Source organism: Hyperolius riggenbachi, chromosome 7, assembly GCF_040937935.1.
Source record: "Hyperolius riggenbachi isolate aHypRig1 chromosome 7, aHypRig1.pri, whole genome shotgun sequence".
Classification (NCBI taxonomy): Eukaryota; Metazoa; Chordata; class Amphibia; order Anura; family Hyperoliidae; genus Hyperolius; species Hyperolius riggenbachi.
The window spans coordinates 93,881,178-93,905,837 of NC_090652.1; the positions used below are offsets into that span (position 1 = coordinate 93,881,178).

The 24,660-nt window shown below is 47.6% G+C and overlaps 1 protein-coding gene across 2 annotated transcripts; it reads right to left on the minus strand.

The window, feature by feature from the left end:
• Positions 1 to 918: 918 nt before the first annotated feature.
• Positions 919 to 24,421, minus strand: GFER (growth factor, augmenter of liver regeneration). Of its 2 annotated transcripts, XM_068246738.1 has the most exons (4): positions 24,173 to 24,421; positions 7,275 to 7,483; positions 2,701 to 2,877; positions 919 to 1,603 (listed from the first exon to the last, which is right to left on the minus strand). In XM_068246738.1, exons 1-3 carry the CDS (start codon positions 24,389 to 24,391, stop codon positions 2,715 to 2,717), a joined length of 591 nt encoding a protein of 196 aa, XP_068102839.1. In that variant the 5' UTR covers positions 24,392 to 24,421; the 3' UTR covers positions 919 to 1,603; positions 2,701 to 2,714. The 2 variants fall into 2 exon arrangements, with proteins under 2 accessions (XP_068102839.1, XP_068102838.1); XM_068246737.1 differs by lacking the exon at positions 919 to 1,603 and having other exon boundaries at positions 2,646 to 2,877; positions 24,173 to 24,419.
• Between the last annotated feature and the right edge of the window lie 239 nt (positions 24,422 to 24,660).

Genomic DNA, 24,660 nt, shown 5'->3' on the forward strand with positions numbered 1-24,660 from the left:
TTTAGGGGCCCTAAACCGTGAGGAATAGTCTTGAAACCAAATGTCACAAAAATGACCTGTGCAATCCTAAAGGTACTCATTGGACTTTGGGCCCCTTAGCACAGTTAGGGTGCAAAAAAGTGCCACACATGTGGTATCGCCGTACTCAGGAGAAGTGGTATAATGTGTTTTGGGGTGTATTTTTACACATACCCATGCTGAGTGGGAGAAATATCTCTGTAAATAGACAATTGTGTGTAAAAAAAATCAAAAAATTGTCATTTACGGAGATATTTCTCCCACCCAGCATGGGTATGTGTAAAAATACACCCCAAAACACATTATACTACTTCTCCTGAGTACGGCAATACCACGTGTGGCACTTTTTTGCAGCCTAACTGCGCTAAGGGGCCCAAAGTCCAATGAGCATCTTTAGGCTTTACAGGGGTGCTTACAATTAGGCACCGCCCAAAATGCCAGGACAGTGAACACACCCCACAAATGACCCCATTTTGGAAAGTAGACACTTCAAGGTATTCAGAGAGGAGCATAGTGAGTCCGTGGCAGATTTCATTTTTTTTTTTTTGTCGCAAGTTAGAAAAAAAAGTAAACTTTTTTTTTTTGTCACAAAGTGTCATTTTCCGCTAACTTGTGACAAAAAATAAAATCTATGAACTCACCATGCCTCTTACTGAATACTTTGGGATGTCTTCTTTCCAAAATGGGGTCATTTGGAGGGTATTTATACTATCCTGGAATTTTAGCACCTCATGAAACATGACAGGTGGTCAGAAAAGTCAGAGATGCTTTAAAATGGGAAAATTCACTTTTGGCACCATAGTTTGTAAACGCTATAACTTTTACCCAAGACATGTAGCAGAATAACTTTTGCGCTCAAATGTATAGGAAATTTTACTTTATTTGAAAAATGTCAGCACAGAAAGTTAAAAAAGTCATTTTTTGACAAAATTCATGTCTTTTTTGATGAATATAATAAAGACGAAAACTCGCAGCAGCAATCAAATAGCACCAAAAGAAAGCTGTATTAGTGACAAGAAAAGGAGGTAAAATTCATTTAGGTGGTAGGTTGTATGACTGAGCAATAAACCGTGAAAGCTGCAGTGGTCTGAATGGAAAAAAAGGCTCTGGTCCTTAAGGGGCAAAAAGACTGTGGTCCTCAAGTGGTTAATCACTTATCCCAAGTCCTTTTTTTGCATTTTTGGTTGTCGACGACAGTGACGCTAAAAGGGATAGAGCACTGCTTCCATTGATGTGGATGGAAGATATTTTTAAATGACGGTACTGGCTTTTCGCGTTAACCAGGTACATGCCACACTCAAACCAGTCGTCTTGTTACATCCTGGATTCCATATCCCCTGTGGGGGTCAAACCGTGATGATGAAAAGCCAGAAATCGATACTAAAGGGTTCTTTGCTCTTCTGCAGTAAAGCTTCTACCAGTAGCATCGGCAAAACGAGCCGCTGCCAGAAGCCCAGTGAACCAGCCCTAAGAAGTCCAACCAAATACCAGGGGTTCCCAGGGCTCAGCAGATCCTCATAAGTACAGTCATCTGTTACACATAGATTGAACAGTCGCACAGCAGTCAAATTCAGCCTGGGTTCTCCTGAGAAGTAAGCAGAAGCCAAAACATTTATATCTGACTGAGGAAGCACTGCTGATATCAGAATAGGGCTAAAAAGTTCAAAAGGCTATTTTTTTTAAATTTGCAGCTGAATAATGCAGATTTTACATCAGACTATCATGGGTGTTATTTAGAATTCAGTCGTTCGCCACTTCAATATAAAATTAGGAATGGAGAGTTCAGGAAAGTTCTATGTATAATTATTTGCAAGTTATCAGGAAGAAAAAAATACTCTTAATTAGGAATGTTCATTTGGATTCTGCGGGAATTGAAATTTCTGCACATCGGATCGAAATTCGAAAATCGCAAAATGGAAATCTGCATTTCCGCAGAAATCCCATTTACTGCAACTGTAATTTTAGCCCAATTACAGAACTCGAAAGCATTGAACCAATCGGAGAATGCAGAATTTTTCATTGAAAATCAGATTAGTGCAGTAATTTTGGACCAATCACAAAACTCTGATACTACCGTGTATTCCTGAGTCTTGTGACTGGCCTAAAACTTCTGTGGTATTCCAAGTATTGCGTTAAAATTCTGCATTCTCTGATTGGTCCAATACTTCCATAACAACTCGGAAGTATTTGGACAATCAGAGAATGCAAAAAAAAAAAATTTAAAAAAATGACAAAATAAAGAATCCGGTAATCGGATGATTGTAAATCTGCAGAATCAGTAATCGGCGTTGGTAGAAATCGGAACTTCCGTGTAATCGAAAATCGGCATTTCAGACCATCCCTGCTTTCAATGTCAACATATGTAAACAACAGCCAGGTCTGGGGACTTGCTTAGGTGGAATGACTCCACATTCTAATGTCATTGTGCAATAATTTGATGTTATCACAAACCATACATCAAACAGGCAGCTTTTTGTTAAAGATTTGCTTGGAACATCACCTGCTTACAGCACTAAGTACACGTCACATTTATAGTTACACATCATATTTCATATTAACCCAATTCAATTGATTAAAGCTATTTTAGCGGTTCTAATGAAAAAGAAAACTATACATTCACTAAGAGCTTGATTAGAATTCTCATTTATGAACAGGTAGCTGAAACTCTAAATTTGAACCCACAGATAAATATCTCATCAGTCGCAGGTTCCGTCCTTCCAGCCATCTCGCCACCTCTCGTCCACCTTCGAGCAGTCAAACTCCGCCTTGCCCAGCTTCCTGTTGACGTCATTATGAAGCATGCACATCCACTGGGATAGGTTGTGCCCACTGCTGGTGTCAGGCTGATTATTGGTTAGCCTAAAACAGAACATAAACAGCTATAGAGCTTTGTTCTCACTACAAAACATGTTTTCAGGCACATATCAGTGTTTTGAATGCACTGTGATGTGATTTTGCATGTGTGCGATTTCCGGTGTGTTTTTCCAGTGCAGTGGGGGCGGGGGTTTGGGGCTGCCCTAACACAGGGAATTAATATAGGGTTGATACATCCAGGCGCTATACTAAGATGCCAGCCAGCCTCCCTACTCGCTACATTATTCTGAGTTGGACCTAACAACTGTCGTTCAGAAAATATTTTTGAAAAGATAACTGAGAATTCCCCACGAGGAGATACACCAATTCAAAATCTGTCAGATTTGTTAAGACATACACCAGGACAAATAAAAGTTTTCGATATATGGAAGAATATCCAGCCTTATGACAGGCAGTATACATTTTATTTGACTCCTAATGACATGTGGAACTGAATAGACTTAATAATGGTGTCAGATGCGAAATGAGAGCAGCAGAGATACTGGACATGGACATTTCGGATCATTCCCCACCACATCTAATGATCAAATCTACAACCAAAGGGACTGATATACTATGGCAATTTCCCAAACTCGGAGGGGATGTGCAATTTGGGCACGGGCTATCGCCGGAGGCGGAATTACTTTGTTTTTTATCATTTGAGCTCCGGCTGGCACCCAAATTAGTCACTTGGCTGTAATTCACATACCGGGGGAGGGGGCGCCCAAATCATTGATGCAATTCTGCGCCAAAATTAGCTGTCATGCATGGGGGGGGGGGGTCTTCAATCAAGATTTAACAAAAACCTTGGAGGAATGCAACACTTGTAACAGCTCACAAGGCTGATTATGGTGCGTGGCATTATTAACATTTTACATGAATTGAATTATGGGAGAGCAGGTCAGTGATTAACCCTACCACCCGCCAATCCGTGCAGCAGCGATAGAGAGCCTTACATTTCAGGCTATTTTCACCAATGGTCCTTTTTCATGTTGTGCAGTGACAGCCAGGAGAGCACGCGCAGTGACAGCCAGGAGAGCACGCGCAGTGACAGCCAGGAGAGCACGCGCAGTGACAGCCAGGAGAGCACGCGCAGTGACAGCCAGGAGAGCACGCGCAGTGACAGCCAGGAGAGCACGCGCAGTGACAGCCAGGAGAGCACGCGCAGTGACAGCCAGGAGAGCACGCGCAGTGACAGCCAGGAGAGCACGCGCAGTGACAGCCAGGAGAGCATGCGCAGTGCATTTAAAACAAACTGCTTTGCACATTTATTGGGAACAACAGACATGGCTTTCTATGTAACGCCTGATGCCCTTGATAAAGAAGCTCAATGAGATGCTAATAATTTTGCGGATTCAAATGTTATGTTCATTTTATGCCAATGAATGCAGCCTGCAAATTTATGCAGAGATTGCCTTCTTAAAGCGGAACTGAAAGTTAAAAAAAAACAAAAAAAAAACAACAAAGTGTTTTATTTACCTGGTGCTCCTGCCAGCCCCTTGCAGCCTTCATTTCCCGCGCCGGTCTTCCACAATCCTTCATTCTCCCGCCACCATCTACTTTCGGGTCGGTCATACTGTCGACAGCCAATGCGTCCGCGTGTCCCGAGCCACACGTAGGTTTCTTCGCGTTTCGGCTTGCTAATAGCACAGGATGCTATAGCGGGCAGGAACACGAAGAAAGCTATGCGTGGCCCGGGGTGTAGATGCAGTTGCCTCTTCAACTGAACCGAAAGTAGCAGGTGGCGGGAGAAAAAAAAAAGGATTGTGGAAGACCGGCGCGGGACAGGAAGGCTGCACAGGGCTGGCAGAAGACCCAGGTAAGTGAAACACTGTTTTTTTTTTTTAAGTGATCAGTTCCGCTTTAAAGTGGTCTGAAACTCAGCATTTCTACTTTGCTGTAAAAGATTCCTTACAGCCTTAAAGGATACCAGAGGTAAAATATTTTTGAGAAACTTTCTCCTCAATGCCCCCCGTAACTCGCATAAAAGCCTCCCGTAATCCTCCTCTGGTCGGCCGGGTTGATCTTCACTGCACAGGCACTGGCCAGGGTGTATGCGTCCTACAGCGGGCACCTGTGCCGGGGAGCGCACTGCGCATTTGTATGATTTATTATTTATTTATTGTATTTGTAATGCGCCAACATATTACGCAACGCTGGACATTAGTTTAAGTTACAGACAATATTTAGAGGTGACATACAGCAATATGACAATACAGGAATACAAGAAAACCAGATCACAGAGCACAGTATGAGTACAAGGTAATGCTTAGTCACTGGATGGAGCATGGAGATTAGGCAAGTTAGGTTCATTCAAATGCATAGCATGGGTTCACAGTAATGGAGGTTCATGATCAGGTAGGACACAAAAGGAGGAGGACCCTGCCCAAAGGCTTACAATCTAGAGGGAGAGGTAGGGACATGAGAGGTAGAGGACCAGAGTTCAGCTGCGGGTTTAGAGCACTTGTGAGGGGTGGTAGTCCAGAGTGAAAAGGTGAGTTTTGAGAGCCTTCTTGAAAATGTTGAAGGAGGAGGCTGCCCTAATGGGTGGAGGTAGGGAGTTCCATAGTGTTGGAGCAGATCTTGAGAAGTCCTGGAGCCATGCATGGGACTGGGTAAATGGGGGGGTGCGGTCAGGCGAAGTTTATTGGAAGAGCGGAGTGAGCGGCTAGGTGTGTACCTCTGAGTAAGATTGGAAATGTAGGTTGGACAAGTTTTGTGGACAGATTTGTAGGCCAGACACAGTATCTTGAATCTGATTCTGGACTGGATAGGAAGCCAGTGGAGGGATTCACGGAGGGGAGCCGCCATGGTGGAGCGATGGGAGGAGTGGATAATTCTGGCTGCCGCATTCATGATAGACTGCAGCGGGGCTATACGGGGTCATAGGGAGACCAGACAGAAGGGCATTGCAGTAGTCAAGGCGGGAAATTATGAGGGAATGGATGAGGAGTTTGGTGGTGGCAGAGGTCAAATGTCACTATGCGCAATGCACTCCCAGCCACAGACGCACGCTGTAGGATGCGCACAGCCTGGCTAGCGCCTGCGCAGCGAAGATCAACCTGGACGACCAGAGGAGGATTACGGGGGGCTTTTAGGCGCGTTACGGGGGGCATTGAGGAAAACAATATCCTTAAAAATATTTGACCTCTGGTATCCTAGGAGTTCTGGTTCCCCATGAGCTTGCTGGGCAATCTATAACTCTGCTTCAAGTGAAATGCCATCTCCTCAAAGTCTCTCCCACTATTGCATAAATACATTCCCCCTCTGCCCACAAAACACCATGTCACATGGGCTATCCCTGCCAGAGTCCCATTGTTATCTGAAGGCCTCTTCCTTTGTCAAGACACTAGGCTGACCTACTGAAATGCTGTGCCTTCTGGTGCATGTGCCACTCACCTTTTACCTTTCCCAAATACGTGACAAACATATTGGAGGACTTTAGGAAAATAAATCAATAGACCAGGGGCGTAACTAGGAATCACTGGGCCCCCCTCCCTTGCTTTCTGCACTAGTAAACTGAGAACCAATGTTATTCAATTGGCTAATGCACACTTGAATGTGTTTTCCCCATGCAGATAAAAACAGACAGCAGTGAAGCACTGCACACATTTTCAATTACCTTAGCTTTTGTGATAAAACGTGCACATTTTCACACCTACAGACACACATGGTGTGCAGAAAACACATACAGAAAACTGACAGACGAGTGTGCTCCCAGCCTCAGCTTATTACACTCACTCTGTCCATCTCTGGTGTAGTAGAATTGGCTCTGCAGACTTCTCCAGCATCACTACAGTACAGAGCACTTGGGGAGAGGTAGAGACATTGGGGTCTGGGCGCTATACACAAGAGCCTGCTGCACACTGAATAGGGACTGTCTACAAATCTTTGTCTGCAAAACTTTATATAATTCCTAAACAGTGGCTCAGCAGATGCAGTCATTAGAACAATTGTGCAGAGAGCAAACAGCTTATTCTCTCTGTGCCCTTAGTGGTCAGTCTCTAAGGACAGGGACAAAAAAAATTCTCCCCCCACGGGGCCCTCTGTGGCTGCATCCCTTGCAGGGTCTATTGTTAGACCCCTGCAATAGAATCATCGCTTCTAGTGTCAAGGTAGTTCAAACTACATAATTTTAAAAAGTCAAACTTAACTTTGGTTCTGCTCCAACCCAGTACAGCAACACCCACCGCCTATACATGATGAGAGATGATCAACCAATTACAGGAGTGGTCAGGTGATCATTTTGGTATTAAAAAGCCAGTATTTTATTTTACTGTGTCCTACTGTAGAGCAAAGGTTTATTTTAGGGTGGCTGGAATGGAGATTTAAGTTAACTAGGTTTTGACACTTTATAATTTGTGCTGCTGTATGCACTGAGAAAACAGAGAAATCCTACCAACCTCTCTCTTAGGTCCTCTGCACAATCTTCGCAGGGGTAGAACTTGGAAAATAGGTTAATAAAGCTTCCCATTTCTCGCTGCTGCTTGTCGCTGGGTTTATCGGGATAATAAGCTGCCATTGTATGTAAGAAAGACCAGGTACTCCGGCCCAATTCCTCTCGATCCAGCGGGCAATCTGGCGGCCGCTCCTTCTCTTCAATGTCTACCTCCTGAAAGAAGAGCAGTGAGTCAGGGTGCTTTACTGAACTCCCAGCCAATACAAAAAGTCCAACATGTCAAATGGCCACCCTCAAAAAGGCTTTGTTCACAGTAGAGGCGTTTTTTGAAAAATATAAGCGCTGGCGGTTTTTCCAAAACGCACAGAAAGAGGCTACACCATGTTGTGCTATGGTGTAGTTCTCACTTATGAGTTCCGTACGCTGTCAGTTTTCAAAAGCGGTGCTTGAGCCATTTTAGGGCGTTTTTGCTATAATGGAAGGTATAGGAAAAACGCAAAATGCGCACAAAACCGCTTTGTGGAGCGATTGCGTTCACGTTTTAAAAAATAAATACATTGTATTTATTCTTTTACGGATCAAAGAGTTCACTTCCTGACTTACGTCTTAGGAAGTGAATTACTAAAACGCTCGGAAAAAACGCGTCGGAAACCGCTAACCCCTCCCCCCAAAAAACGCCCACCCAAGCGCCGGGAATCGGACAGAAAAACGCTTAAAAAAACGTCTAACTCAAACGTGAACGGAAGCAAAACGCAATGTTAACAAGGCTTAAAAGCAGATTTTAGGATCACTACACAGAAAAACAGTACAAATCATTACATGCCCATAGAATGTGTAGGAGCAGCAAACTACTGTAATTTCCATAGACATTATTACAAGGAGTTGGAGACGATAAATCTGTCGAGCACAATAAATTCTTGGAGAACTCATAAAAAAAATTTAAAAAAAATTGCTGGATCCATTTTAAATCTTTTGTGACACTTGTGCCAAGATCTCCATGCAATTCAGGGAACATCACACCCTTTACAAAACGAGACCACCATCCATTCAGACTTTCAGAGCTGGGAAATGGAGCCAGCGTTTAGTACATTTAGGCTACTTGCACACCAAGACGTTGCGTTAGGTGCCACGTTAAGGTCGCATAACGTGCACCTAACACAACGTATGGTGCTGCAAGAGCCGACGGTAGAGTGAGCCGCGTTAGGCGGCTCTATTCCTATAAAGTCTCCCAGAGTGGCGCTGATTGGCCGGCGGGACCACGTGACGCGGAGCGTGACACTCCGAATCACGTGGTCCCGCCGGCCAATCAGCGGCCGCCAGTGCAGTGAATATTAAGTAGCCATGTGCGCGGCTACTGTAGCTGGCTCTCCCCGCCTCCTCTCCGCCCCCTACTGCGCATGTGTAAACAGTCTAACGAGGCTATAGCCGCTCTAACGCCGTAGCATGCTGCACTTTCCGGGCAACGTACAGCGTTACATGTAACGCAACGTGGGCTGTGTGAACAGCCCACTTGAGCTACATTGCTGTGCGTTAGGGGAGCGTTACAGGCGCACTAACGTGCGCCTGTAACGTCCCTGTGTGTAAGCAGCCTAATACTTCAACCACTAATTTATTATTATTGATTATAAAACATATTCCATTCCGTTTTAGAAAGAGGGTTTAGGGTAGGTCATTTCTAAAAGGGGACGGGAGGTCTGTTTTGATCAAGCTTAAGTCATTGGGGCCCCGGGGGTTTAGGTTAAGAACTTTCCCTAGGAATGGGTATCTTCATTGAATTTTTTTTTTTTTACATAAATTAAGTTTGATTAATAAACTTGCTGAGTAACATAAGAAGCAGTAAAATGTCATCCACGGACCACATCTACGCATTTAGGAGGCCAGGACCACAGCCTTCACCTAAAATGTTACACAAGTGGATCACAACTTAGAAACTTCTACTCATTTTCAATTTCGCCACTTTGCGGGGGAAAGTGCTGCGTTGCGATATGCCGCGTATAGTGTGAAAGTAGCCTAAGGCACCTTTCACACTGGGACGTTGCATTACCTTGTTTATACCGAAGGGTGATGCAACACCAATGAAAGTCTATGGGGCCTTTCATACCAGGCCTGTGCGACGCAATGGTTACTTTTTCGGAGAGGAAGTCACTTAAAGTGGACCCAAATTAAAAATACAAGATTTCAGAAATAAAATCTATTTTCTAAATTATAATAATAAATAGCAGCCTTTTTTCAGCTGCATGATGACAAATATAAAATATTTTACATTTATTGGAGGAACCCCTCCCTTCCCTTCATATTGCCGGGACAGAATCCGGCAGACTGGTGGAGTAGGAGGAGTCCGGCAAAGGAGGAATTGCTAATGGCTGCCTCCTGTATAACCCTAGTTATGGAAAGAGAAGGGTGAAAGCATGCACTGAAATGCTCATAGGCTTAAAGGAGTGTTTATTTATCTTTGTATGTGTCAGAGTGGTGCAACTAAATATTTTGAATTAAAAAAAATGTTTGGTTTGGGTCCGCTTTAAGGCTCCCTGCACACTGCATCTGATTCAGATTCCACTTTTGAATCTTTACTGCAGGCTGCATTTTTTGATCAGTTTTTCTGTTGAATGTATTCAGGGAAAATCGGAATTGGAAATGGAATCGGAAAACTCATTTGCAGTGTGCAGGGAGCCTAAGTCTATGGAGCCGCATTTATTTTAAATTGCTTTCCGCAAGTATTTGTGTCGCGCCTGTGAGGAAGCGTGTTTTGTCAATACACTTCTGCGCAATTCGTCTCTTCAGCCACATGCAGGGAGCACTAAAGAGACTCCCTTTCTGCTTGGCCTGATGCCAGAACGGGGATTACCATGTATTAACGCAGAGATGCCCAAAGACCTTTTTTTAGCGTTGCGGTGCAATGCAATCATCTAATTGCATCACACCAGCAACACAGGCCGGCAGTGTGAAACCAGCCTCAATCTTACATATTCATTGAAGTCATCACTAAAGGCTCATACACACATCAGACTATAGTCTTTGGAAAATGAAAGATCACAGACCAATTTTACCCCCTTCCATGTAGAATGAGAGCCATACCTTCACAGTCTTTTCTATGGAGCTGGACTCCCCATCAGAAAGAGGCTGCACACAAAGATGTTGTACAGACACAAAAGATCAGTATCTGCAAAAGATCTGTTCCTGCCAAAAATCCATTCCTGCAAATTGCAATGAAAGTCTATGAGATCTGCAGATCATCATACACACATGATTTAACTGACATTCATCTGCAGATCAAGCAATCATCTGCAGATCTGAAAATCCATCCTGGTGGATCTGACCTGCAGATGAATGTCAGTTAAATCATGTGTGTATGATGATCTGCAGATCTCATAGACTATCATTGCAATTTGCAGGAATGGATTTTTGGCAGGAACAGATCTTTTGCAGATACTGATCTTTTGTGTTTGTGCAGCATCTGTGTGTTCAGCATCTTGCAAAGATTTTTTCTGATGGGGAGTTCAGCTCCATAGAAAAGACTGGGAAGGTATGGCTCTCATACTACATGGAAGGGGGTAAAATTGGTCTGTGATCTTTCATTTTCCAAAGACTATGGTCTGATGTGTGTATGAGCCTTTAGAATGTTAAGTCTGCTAATAAACTCTTGGCGTGAGAATGCACCACCTTCTTCATCTACAAACTGAGGCCTCCCAGATTCTTTTTTATGTACCTCTAAATAACATTTTCACACTAGCTTCATGAATGCTAAAATGCTGGAGCAACTATTATCAGGAGGGGATCAATTGTATTTGGTAAAGCCGGGGTGGCTGTGATAATGGATTCTGTAATATTTGCGTTTCAATGTGTACCCCAGAGCTGTTCTTTCTTGTACTGTACCATTACCATATCATGTCTTAACTCAGCAAAATAACAGCTTTGCAATAAAGGGCTATATTTATTTCTTACATACCTCCGCCTCTGGTGAGTTTTTATAAAGGATTTTGATGGCAACACTTTTTTTTATTTTGCTGTGTAAACCTATGTATATAATTTTGTAGTTCTGTATGAAATCCACTGGGTGCCGAAAAGGAGATAGTATGAAGCATGTACAAGATTACTGGCAAGAATAATGTTGACGTGATTTGTTTTTCGAACTCGTCTATTTTTGGGCAATAACTAAAAAAAAACCTTCAGCATTTCTGTAGATAATGTAAAGCATACATGTGCTGGAGTTTTTAACCACTTCTCTACCACAGGTTTTTTTCCCCTTCAAAAGCTCTTCCCATTCATTTGGCAATAAGTTTATCACTAATTATCACACTGAAATGATCTATTAATTATTTTTTTGCGGGAAAAATTAGGCTTTCTTTGGGCAGTATTTTATGCTAAGAATTATATTATTTTATATGCATTTGACAGGGAAGAGGAAAATGAAAAAAAAATCACCATTTCTCAGCTTTCAGCCATTGCAGTTTAAAAATAAAATGTGCTATTGTAGATAAAAACAGACACATTGTATTTGCCCATTTGTCCCGGTTATTACAATGTTTAAATTGTGTCCCTAGTGCAATGTATGGTGATATTTTATTTTGGGTTAGGGGTGAAGGAGTTTCAAAAATAATGAAAATGTAATTAACCTCCTTAGCGGTAACCCCGTGCTGGACACGGGGTAAGCCGCCGGAGGGTGCCGCTCAGGCCCTGCTGGGCCGATTTTCATAATTTTTTTTTTGCTGCGCCAGCACTCTGATCGCCGCCGGCCCCCGCCCGATCGCCGCTATCTGATGCGGCGCGCGCCCCCCCCCCCCCCAGACCCTGTGCGATGCCTGGCCAATCAGTGCCAGGCAGCGCCGAGGGGTTGTTCGGGACTCCCAATGACGTCCCGACGTCGCTGACGTCATCCCGCCCCGTCGCCATGGCGACGGGGGAAGCCTTCCAGGAGGCGATCGGCGGGGCTGGGGGGATGCCGCTGAGCAGCGGCTATCATGTAGCGAGCCCTGGGCTCGCTACATGATTTAAAAAAAAAAAAAAAAAAAAAAAATAGATAAAAAAAAACTGCTGCGCTGCCCCCTGGCGGAATTTTTCATACTGCCAGGGGGTTAATGTTCCTATGGTAAGTGAATAATGGTGTATTTGGAAGTAGTTTTACTTTTTGGCCACACGATGGTGCTATACGTACTCAGTTTTCTAAAAATAGAAAACAGTTCCAAATATTTACATGTGTTTATAGGTGTGTGTAAACAAGGACATAGAAAACCATGGCAGAAGTTGCTAAGTGGTTAATCCAGCAGCAAAAGGGTTTCATTCAGCTTTCCCTTATGATTCCTACAAACCCATAATAAGTGACTCAGGTTGGGAGGGTGTGAGAACATGCAAATCAAGCAGGAGCAAACCCTTGTCCTGCAGGCTAATATCAGCTACTTAAGGTGCCCATACATTTACCAATTTGGCAGGCAATCAACCATTCAATTCGATAATTATTGAATTGGATGAAAATTGGTGTCGACAAAAGCAAGCCTGATCGACGATTTAACCAATTTTGGGCTGAAACTGGTTGAATGTATCGATCGGGCCTACATGCTTGATCAAGATGTCGGGCCTACATGCTTGATCCAGTGCGCAATGACGTGCAATAATCACAATCGCCCTGGACACTGTCCCCTCTAGTGTAACTGTACAGCCCCTCTCCCCTGGGTGCTTCTGCATTAATACTTTACCTCTTACACTGCTGGCAACCAAGTGGGGCATGAAGCCGAAAGGAATCTGGCGGGTGACGGAGAGGTATTGCATTAACACATGGGGGTACAATTACACTAAGGGGGACAGCGACCAGGGGCGTCAAGGCGACATCACAAGGCCGACTGGTGTAAAATTTCATACTGAAATCGGTCAGGAATCGGCCTGCAGTTTATGGCGCCAACAGATCTCTCTCCGATCAGAAAGAGATCTGTCTATTGGTTGACGGCCACCAAAATCGCTAGATGTATGGGTACCTTGAAGCAGGATTGTCACCATAAAAATTAATTTAATAAAAAAATTTCAACAGCAACTGGTCTGAGTGTATTAAGTAATAATAATAATCCTGCATTCAAAACTTTTTCTGCTGTTATGGTTTGGAGTTATCACATACCTTAGGAGCACTGGCCCTTTAATTGCCATTGCCATTGGCTGGCAAAACAGTTGCATGCTGGGGAATCTTTTTTATCTATAATATAGTCCTCCTCTTCCCTTTATTTCCCCCTCCTTCTAATGACATAAGACAGTGCACTTCCTAGTATAGACTTCAGTGGGAGTGTGTGAAGACTCTGGGAGGAGAGTGGGTAATGAATACACAATTAGCAAGAGAAAAAAAGAGTGAGGGAGGAAATGTCAGGATTAGCTTCATTCAAAGGTAACCAAGATGAAAACGGTCTAGAATTGGATTCTCTGCTTTTCCTTTATAAAATTCACAGGAATCATAACGTGGGACAGTACAATACATCTGTTACAGTGGAGGAAATAATTATTTGACCCCTCATTTTGTAAGTTTGTCCAATGACAAAGAAATGAAGTCTCAGAACAGTATCATTTCAATGGTAGGTTTATTTTAACAGTGGCAGATAGCACATCAAAAGGGAAATCGAAAAAATAACCTTAAAAAAAAGGATAGCAACTGATTTGCATTTCATTGAGTGAAATACGTTTTTGAACCCTCTAACAATAAAAGACTTAAAGGGACTCCGAGCTCACCCAAAAAAAGAAAGTTGTACTCACCAGGGGCTTTCTCCAGCCCAGTGCTGGTCGGGAGGTCCCACGCCGGCGTCCTGGCTCCTCTCCTTCTCCCCGCTTCGGAATGGCTGACAGGCCGCAGCCCGGGCGACACTCTGCAGAGTGTCGGGCTGCTCCTTCCGCGTATGACGCGGCTGACGTCACACGCCGGCCGCCTCGCGTCATCACGGCGGCCGGCGTGAAAGTACTGCGCATGCGCGCTTTAATCGGAGTCCCTTTAATACTTAGTGGAAAAACCCTTGTTTGCAAGCACAGAGGTCAAACGTTTCTTGTAATTGATGACCAAGTGTGCACACATTTCAGGAGGAATGTTGGTCCACTCCTCTTTGCAGATCATCTCTAAATGGGTTTCGAGGCTGTCTCTGTGCAACGCTGAGCTTGAGCTCCCTCCGTAGGTTTTTTATTGGATTAAGGTCCGGAGACTGACTAGGCCACTCCATGACCTTAATGTGCTTCTTCTTGAGCCACTCCTTTGTTGCCTTTGCTGTATGTTTTGGGTCATTGTCGTGCTGGAACACCCATCCACGACCCATTTTCAGTTTCCTGGCAGAGGGAAGGAGGTTGTCGTTCAGGATTTCACGATACATGGCTCCGTCCATTTTCCCGTTAATGCGATTAAGTTGTCCTGTGCCCTTAGCAGAAAAACACCCCCAAAGCAAAATGTTTCCACCCCCATGCTTGACGGTGGGGACGGTGTTTTGGGGGTCATAGGCAGCATTTTTCTTCCTCCAAACACAGTGAGTTGAGTTAATGCCAAAGAGCTCTATTTTGGTCTCATCAGACCACAGCACCTTCTCCCAGTCACTCACAGAATCATTCAGGTGTTCATTGGCAAACTTCAGACGGGCCTGCACATGTGCCTTCTTGAGCAGGGGGACCTTGCGAGCCCTGCAGGATTTTAATCCATTGCGGTGTAATCTGTTACCAATGGTTTTCTTGGTGACTGTGGTCCCTGCTAATTTGAGGTCATTCACTAACTCCTCCCGTGTAGTTCTAGAACCATTGACACCCCACGAGGTGAGATCTTGCGTGGGGCCCCAGAGCGAGGTCGATTGATGGTCATTTTGTGCTCCTTCCATTTTCGAACAATCGCACCAACAGTTGTCACCTACTCTCCCAGCTTCTTGCTAATGGTTTTGTAGCCCATTCCAACCTTTTGCAGGTCTACAATTTTGTCTCTGACATCCTTGGACAGCTCTTTGGTCTTTCCCATGTTGGAGAGTTTGGAGTCTGCTTGATTGATTGATTGATTCTGTGGACAGGTGTCTTTTATACAGGTGACTAGTTAAGACAGCTGTCCGTAATGAGGGTGACTAATTCACTAGAAGTGTCTAACCACTCTGTGGGAGCCAGAACTCTTAATGGTTGGTAGGGGTTCAAAAACTAATGCTGCATACACACTTGAGATAAAAGTCTTTGGAAAAGGCAAGATCACAGACCAATTTTACCCCCTTCCATGTAGTATGAGAGCCATACTCTACACAGTCTATTCTATGGAGCTGAACTCCCCATCAGATAAAATCTTTGCAAGATGCTGCACACACAGATGCTGTACACATTCAAAAGATCATTATCTGCAAAAGATCTCTTCCTGCAAAAGATCCATTCCTGCAAAATGCATTCATAGTCTATGAGATCTGCAGATCATCATACACACCTTGTTTAACAGACTTCATCTGCATATCTCGCAATCATCTGCAGATCTGAAAATCCATCCTGGTGGATCTGATCTGCAGATGATCTGCAGATGATTGCCTGTTAAACAAGGTGTGTATGATGATCTGCAGATCTCATAGACTATGAATGCATTTTGCAGGAATGGGTCTTTTGCAGGAACAGATCTTTTGCAGATAATGATCTTTTGAATGTGTACGTGCATCTTTGTGTGCAGCATCTTGCAAAGATTTTAGCTGATGGGGAGTTCAGCTCAGTAGAATAGACTGTGTAGAGTATGGCTCTCATACTACATGGAATGGGGTAAAATTGGTCTGTGATCTTGCCTTTCCCAAAGACTTTTATCTCAAGTGTGTATGCAGCATTATTTCACCCAATGAAATGCAAATCAGTTGCTATCTTTTATTTAAGGTTATTTTTTCGATTTCCCTTTTGATGTGCTATCTGCCACTGTTAAAATAAACCTACCATTGAAATGATACTGTTCTGAGACTTTTCATTTCTTTGTCATTGGACAAACTTACAAAATCAGTGAGGGGTCAAATAATTATTTCCTCCACTGTATGTAAGTAGGACTTAGTTTGGGGACCACTGCTATATAGTGTTCCCCGGCAATCTAGTGGTACCCCTGGCTATATACAGCATTCCCTGGCAGTCTAGCGGTACCCCCTCCCATATACAGTGTTTCCTGGCAGTCTAGTGGTAACCCCTCCCATATACAGCATTTCCTGGCGGTCTAGTGGTACCCCCTCCCATATACAACATTCCCTGGCAGTCTAGTGGTACCCCCTCCCATATACAGCGTTCCCTGGCAGTCTAGTGGTACCTCCTCCCATATACAGCGTTCCCTGGCAGTCTAGTGGTACCCCTGGCTATATACAGCATTCCCTGGCAGTCTAGCGGTACCTCCTCCCATATACAGCGTTCCCTGGCAGTCTAGCGGTACCCCCTCCCATATACAGCATTCCCTGGCAGTCTAGTGGTACCCCCCCCCCCATATACAGCATTCCCTGGCAGTCTAGCGGTACCCCCTGCCATATACAGCGTTCCCTGGCAGTCTAGCGGTATCCTCTCCCATATACAGCATTCCCTGGCAGTCTAGTGGTACCCCCTCCCATATACAGCATTCCCTGGCAGTCTAGTGGTACCCCCTCCCATATACAGCGTTCCCTGGCAGTCTAGTGGTACATCCTCCCATATACAGCGTTCCCTGGCAGTCTAGTGGTACCCCCTTCCATATATAGCATTCCCTGGCAATCCAGTGATACCCCCTCCCATATACAGCATTCCCTGGTAGTCTAGTGGTACCCCCTCCCATATACAGCGTTCCCTGGCAGTCTAGCGGTATCCTCTCCCATATACAGTGTTCCCTGGCAGTCTAGCGGTACCCCCTCCCATATACAGCATTCCCTGGCAGTCTAGCAGTACCCCCTCCCATATACAGCGTTCCCTGGCAGTCTAGCGGTATCCTCTCCCATATACAGCATTCCCTGGCAGTCTAGTGGTACCCCCTTCCATATATAGCATTCCCTGGCAATCCAGTGATACCCCCTCCCATATACAGCATTCCCTGGTAGTCTAGTGGTACCCCCTCCCATATACAGCGTTCCCTGGCAGTCTAGCGGTATCCTCTCCCATATACAGTGTTCCCTGGCAGTCTAGCGGTACCCCCTCCCATATACAGCATTCCCTGGCAGTCTAGCAGTACCCCCTCCCATATACAGCGTTCCCTGGCAGTCTAGTGGTACCCCCTCCCATATACAGCATTCCCTGGCAGTCTAGTGGTACCCCCTCCCATATACAGTGTTTCCTGGCAGTCTAGTGGTACCCCCTCCCATATACAGCATTCCCTGGCAGTCTAGTGGTACCCCCTCCCATATACAGCATTCCCTGGCAGTCTAGTGGTACCCCCTCCCATATACAGTGTTTCCTGGCAGTCTAGTGGTACCCCCTCCCATATACAGCATTCCCTGGCAGTCTAGTGGTACCCCCTCCCATATACAGCGTTCCCTGCCAGTCTAGTGGTACCTCCTCCCATATACAGCGTTCCCTGGCAGTCTAGTGGTACTCCCTCCCATATATAGCATTCCCTGGCAATCCAGTGATACCCCCTCCCATATACAGTGTTCCCTGGCAGTCTAGCGGTACCCCCTCCCATATACAGCATTCCCTGGCAGTCTAGCAGTACCCCCTCCCATATACAGCATTCCCTGGCAGTCTAGCAGTACCCCCCCCCCCCCCATATACAGCATTCCCTGGCAGTCTAGTGGTACCCCCTCCCATATACAGTGTTCCCTGGCAGTCTAGCGGTACCCCCCCCCCCCATATACAGCATTCCCTGGCAGTCTAGTGGTACCCCCTCCCATATACAGCATTCCCTGGCAGTCTAGTGGTACTCCCTCCCATATACAGCATTCCCTGGCAGTCTAGCGGTACTCCCTCCCATATACAGCATTCCCTGGCAGTCTAGCGGTACCCCCCCCCCCCCCATATACAGCGTTCCCTGGCAGTCTTGTGGTACCCCCTCCCATATACAGCGTTTCCTGGCAGTCTAGTGGTACCCCCTCCCATATACAGCGTTCCCTGGTAGTCTAGTGGTACTCCCTCCCATATACAGCATTCCCTGGCAGTCTAGCGGTACCCCCCCCCCCCCATATACAGCGTTCCCTGGCAGTCTAGTGGTACCCCCTCCCATATACAGCGTTCCCTGGCAGTCTAGTGGTACCCCCTCCCAAATACAGCGTTCCCTGGCAGTCTAGCAGTACCCCCCTCCCATATACAGCATTCCCTGGCAGTCTAGTGGTACCCCCTCCCATATACAGTGTTCCCTGGCAGTCTAGTGGTACCCCCTCCCATATACAGTGTTCCCTGGCAGTCTAGCAGTACCCCCTCCCATATACAGCATTCCCTGGCAGTCTAGCGGTACCCCCCCCCCCCATATACAGCATTCCCTGGCAGTCTAGTGGTACCCCCTCCCATATACAGCGTTCCCTGGCAGTCTAGTGGTACCCCCTCCCATATACAGCGTTCCCTGGCAGTCTAGTGGTACCCCCCTCCCATATACAGCGTTCCCTGGCAGTCTAGCGGTACCTCCTCCCATATACAGCATTCCCTGGCAGTCTAGCGGTACCCCCCCCCCCCCCATATACAGTGTTCCCTGGCAGTCTAGTGGTACCCCCTCCCATATACAGTGTTCCCTGGCAGTCTAGCGGTACCCCCCTCCCATATACAGTGTTCCCTGGCAGTCTAGCGGTACCTCCTCCCATATACAGCATTCCCTGGCAGTCTAGCGGTACCCCCTCCCATATACAGCGTTCCCTGGCAGTCTAGTGGTACCCCCTCCCATATATAGCATTCCCTGGCAGTCTAGTGGTACCCCCTCCCATATACAGCATTCCCTGGCAGTCTAGTGGTACCCCCTCCCATATACAGCATTCCCTGGCAGTCTAGTGGTACCCCCTCCCGCGTTCCCTGCCAGTCTAGTGGTACCTCCTCCCATATACAGCGTTCCCTGGCAGTCTAGTGGTACTCCCTCCCATATATAGCATTCCCTGGCAATCCAGTGATACCCCCTCCCATATACAGTGTTCCCTGGCAGTCTAGCGGTACCCCCTCCCATATACAGCATTCCCTGGCAGTCTAGCAGTACCCCCTCCCATATACAGCATTCCCTGGCAGTCTAGCGGTACCCCCCCCCCCCCCATATACAGCATTCCCTGGCAGTCTAGTGGTACCCCCTCCCATATACAGCATTCCCTGGCAGTCTAGTGGTACTCCCTCCCATATACAGCATTCCCTGGCAGTCTAGCGGTACTCCCTCCCATATACAGCATTCCCTGGCAGTCTAGCGGTACCCCCCCCCCCCATATACAGCGTTCCCTGGCAGTCTTGTGGTACCCCCTCCCATATACAGCGTTTCCTGGCAGTCTAGTGGTACCCCCTCCCATATACAGCGTTCCCTGGTAGTCTAGTGGTACTCCCTCCAATATACAGCATTCCCTGGCAGTCTAGCGGTACCCCCCCCCCCCCATATACAGCGTTCCCTGGCAGTCTAGTGGTACCCCCTCCCATATACAGCGTTCCCTGGCAGTCTAGTGGTACCCCCTCCCAAATACAGCGTTCCCTGGCAGTCTAGCAGTACCCCCTCCCATATACAGCATTCCCTGGCAGTCTAGTGGTACCCCCTCCCATATACAGTGTTCCCTGGCAGTCTAGTGGTACCCCCTCCCATATACAGTGTTCCCTGGCAGTCTAGCAGTACCCCCTCCCATATACAGCATTCCCTGGCAGTCTAGCGGTACCCCCCCCCCCCCCATATACAGCATTCCCTGGCAGTCTAGTGGTACCCCCTCCCATTTACAGCGTTCCCTGGCAGTCTAGTGGTACCCCCTCCCATATACAGCGTTCCCTGGCAGTCTAGTGGTACCCCCTCCCATATACAGCGTTCCCTGGCAGTCTAGCGGTACCTCCTCCCATATACAGCATTCCCTGGCAGTCTAGCGGTACCCCCCCCCCCCCCCATATACAGTGTTCCCTGGCAGTCTAGTGGTACCCCCCTCCCATATACAGTGTTCCCTGGCAGTCTAGCGGTACCTCCTCCCATATACAGCATTCCCTGGCAGTCTAGCGGTACCCCCTCCCATATACAGCGTTCCCTGGCAGTCTAGTGGTACCCCCTCCCATATATAGCATTCCCTGGCAGTCTAGTGGTACCCCCTCCCATATACAGCGTTCCCTGGCAGTCTAGCGGTATCCTCTCCCATATACAGCATTCCCTGGCAGCCTAGTGGTACCCCCTCCCATATACAGCGTTCCCTGGCAGTCTAGCGGTATCCTCTCCCATATACAGCGTTCCATGGCAGTCTAGCGGTATCCTCTCCCAAATACAGCGTTCCCTGGCAGTCTAGTGGTACCCCCTCCCATATACAGCGTTCCCTGGCAGTCTAGCGGTACCCCCTCCCATATACAGCATTCCCTGGCAGTCTAGCGGTACCCCCTCCCATATACAGTGTTTCCTGGCAGTCTAGTGGTACCCCCTCCCATATACAGCATTCCCTGGCAGTCTAGTGGTACCCCCTCCCATATACAGTGTTTCCTGGCAGTCTAGTGGTACCCCCTCCCATATACAGCATTCCCTGGCAGTCTAGTGGTACCCCCTCCCATATACAGCATTCCCTGGCAGTCTAGTGGTACCCCCTCCCATATACAGCGTTCCCTGGCAGTCTAGTGGTACCCCCTCCCATATACAGTGTTCCCTGGCAGTCTAGCGGTACCTCCTCCCATATACAGCATTCCCTGGCAGTCTAGCGGTACCCCCTCCCATATACAGCGTTCCCTGGCAGTCTAGTGGTACCCCCTCCCATATATAGCATTTCCTGGCAGTCTAGTGGTACCCCCTCCCATATACAGCATTCCCTGGCAGTCTAGTGGTACCCCCTCCCATATATAGCATTCCCTGGCAGTCTAGTGGTACCCCCTCCCATATATAGCATTCCCTGACAGTCTAGTGGTACCCCCTCCCATATACAGCATTCCCTGGCAGTCTAGTGGTACCCCTTCCCATATATAGCATTCCCTGGCAGTCTAGTGGTACCCCCCTCCCATATACAGCATTCCCTGGCAGTCTAGTGGTACCCGCTCCCATATACAGTGTTTCCTGGCAGTCTAGTGGTACCCCCTCCCATATACAGTGTTCCCTGGCAGTCTAGTGGTACCCCCTCCCATATACAGCGTTCCCTGGCAGTCTAGTGGTACCCCCTCCCATATACAGTGTTCCCTGGCAGTCTAGCGGTACCCCCTCCCATACACAGCGTTCCCTGGCAGTCTAGCAGTACCCCCTCCCATATACAGCATTCCCTGGCAATCTAGCGGTACCCCCCCATATACAGCATTCCCTGGCAGTCTAGTGGTACCCCCTCCCATATACAGCGTTCCCTGGCAGTCTAGCTGTACCCCCCCCCCCATATACAGCATTCCCTGGCAGTCTAGTGGTACCCCCTCCCATATACAGCGTTCCCTGGCAGTCTAGTGGTACTCCCTCCCATATACAGTGTTTCCTGGCAGTCTAGTGGTACCCCCTCCCATATACAGTGTTCCCTGGCAGTCTAGTGGTACCCCCTCCCATATACAGCGTTCCCTGGCAGTCTAGTGGTACCCCCTCCCATATACAGTGTTCCCTGGCAGTCTAGCGGTACCCCCTCCCATACACAGCGTTCCCTGGCAGTCTAGCAGTACCCCCTCCCATATACAGCATTCCCTGGCAGTCTAGTGGTACCCCCCTCCCATATACAGCGTTCCCTGGCAGTCTAGCGGTACCCCCCCCCCATATACAGCATTCCCTGGCAGTCTAGTGGTACCCCCTCCCATATACAGCGTTCCCTGGCAGTCTAGTGGTACTCCCTCCCATATACAGCATTCCCTGGCAGTCTAGCGGTACTCCCTCCCATATACAGCATTCCCTGGCAGTCTAGCGGTACCCCCCCCCCCCCATATACAGCGTTCCCTGGCAGTCTAGTGGTACCCCCTCCCATATACAGTGTTCCCTGGCAGTCTAGCGGTACCCCCTCCCATATACAGCGTTCCCTGGCAGTCTAGCGGTACCTCCTCCCATATACAGCATTCCCTGGCAGTCTAGTGGTACCCCCCCCCCCCCATATACAGTGTTCCCTGGCAGTCTAGTGGTACTCCCTCCCATATACAGTGTTCCTTGGCAGTCTAGCGGTACCTCCTCCCATATACAGCATTCCCTGGCAGTCTAGCGGTACCCCCCCCCCCCCATATACAGCATTCCCTGGCAGTCTAGTGGTACCCCCTCCCATATACAGCATTCCCTGGCAGTCTAGCGGTACCCCCTACCATATACAGCGTTCCCTAGCAATCTAGTGGTACCTCCTCCCATATACAGCATTCCTTGGCAGACTAGTGCCCCCCCTCCCCATACAGAGATCCCTAGCAGTCTTGTAGTCCTCCTCCCCTATACAACAATCTATGGCAGTCTAGTGGCCCCCCTTCTACTGTACAGCATTCCTTGGAAGTCTACTGGTCCCCCCTCCCCTATACAGCATTGCCTGATGATACAGTGCCCCCATACAGTTCCCTGGGGTCTAGTGGTCCTCCTTCCCTCCCCATATAGCTTCCCTGGTGACTAGTGGCTTCCGCCTATGCTTCTCCTAAGGGAAACAGGACCTTAGGGTCCTTTGCACTGTGCACGCTACAATACCATCGCATCAGTGCCGGAAAAGTCGCATTATGCATTAGGTGTGTGGTGCGACCATACACTGAAGCATACAATACGCTGCAAGTATGCTTCACTGCCACTATAAGCGCACATGTTGTCCGGTACACACACAGCATGCTGTACGTTATCCTGACGGTGAACAAGAGGCTTCCAATGTCATTCTGAATCCCACCGCTGCTCGTCTGGACTGTCCTCTAATTCACAGCTGCCCTCCCCTTCATGTTCAAGCACAGTCTCACTGCTGTGCCTGCATGCCTGAGTGGCTGCATGCTACTGGGATTTGCTTAGAGGGTCCCAGTGCTGGATCAGTGTGATCGAGGACAATGGGGGAAGCCTCAGGACTATCCAGAACAGTGGATAGTAATAGGGGATGCAGAGGTTATGACCGCAACGGCGCCCCTGAACTAGAGGGGCCCACCACTCCTTCATCCATCTTATTTTTATTGGTGCTATGCTGTTAACGAACACCTCTATATGTACACTGCATACTGGTGATCCTTAAAGGACCCTGAACAGAGGATGAAAATGGAATCTGAACTTATCTCGGGGTTCCTCCAGTTGCCTCCCCGTAGCCCACAAGGACCTTCGACGTCCTCTGGATCCCCTCTGTTCTCCCGCTGGCAGCTCCAGTAGCGTGCAACTGTTAAAGACCGAACCAAACGGCAATAGGCGTGTGATCAAGTTGCGCACGACTCTCAGCCAAGTTGTGCGCTACCAGAGCCGCTAGCGGGAGAACGGAGGGGACCCAGAGGACACCGAGGTCCCACGTGGGCTACAGGGGCTGGAGGAAGCCCCAGGGTAAGTTCAGATTCCATTGTATTCTCTTTTCAGAAACAAACTGTTTCATTACTCTAAATACACCTCTCTAACACTGCAGCTGTCCTTGACAGGTTTTTAGGCTCTGTATCAAGAGTGCTTGGGGCCCCATGAAAAACTCGCACTAGGGGCCCAAGCTCCTTAGTTACACCTCTGATCCAGAGGCTTCCCTCTACTAAAGTGAACGTCTTATTTTTATTTTTTACAAATTTAAAAATTTCCCTTCAGGTCCACTTCAATAGGAGGTATTCATGAGATCCATGCGTCACTGTCACTATTTGATCCTATGTTGCTCTGGATATACTGCTGCAGTGTGACACACGGGATGGGGGATCACCTGACGCCAGAGGCAGCTCATCCTTCTGACATCCGTGTATATAAGCTGCTCAGTGTCACAGCGCTCTGCCTCGCAGTGACATGTCCGTCCCCCTCACCTGGCTGGCCGCATTCTGTTTCCGCTGCTCCCTCATCCAGCTTCGGAAGTCCACACAGGCCCTGCAAGGCTTCTTCCCTTTTCCCTCTCCGGTCGCTCCCTCCTCCGGCTTCATACCGGCCACAGGGAACGGAAAGCCGCTCATAGCTCCGCCACCGTGCTGCCTCTCACTGGGCGCCGCCATCTTGCCATCCTGAGGGCGGACACTGACAGTTGCCATGGCAACCGCGCTGACAGGATGCGTGCGCTAAGGAGATGCTATAGAATCCGACCAGGCGATGCGTTCTGTTCAATGAAGAAAAATTGTGTGTCTGACAGTAACGTTCTGTTATCTCCTGCTGGCAAATATAAAAGGCACAGAGGGGCAACCAAAAGTCCGTACTCTGAACTAGATTCAGCCTGCCCCTGTTTTTTTGGCTGGTATCCGTGTACAGGCTTTTATATACATAGCTGAATTGTTTAAATTGTACCCAAGGCGAAAACAATAGT

Bases quoted from the DNA above. Each gene is read 5' to 3' on its own strand.
- GFER (XM_068246738.1), bottom strand. From the start codon at position 24,391: ATGGCAACTGTCAGTGTCCGCCCTCAGGATGGCAAGATGGCGGCGCCC. The intron at 7,484-24,172 runs GTGAGGGGGACG...CTCTTCTTTCAG, and splicing joins AACAGAATGCGGCCAGCCAG to GAGGTAGACATTGAAGAGAA. The intron at 2,878-7,274 runs GTTGGTAGGATT...GTTCTGTTTTAG, and splicing joins GCAGAGGACCTAAGAGAGAG to GCTAACCAATAATCAGCCTG.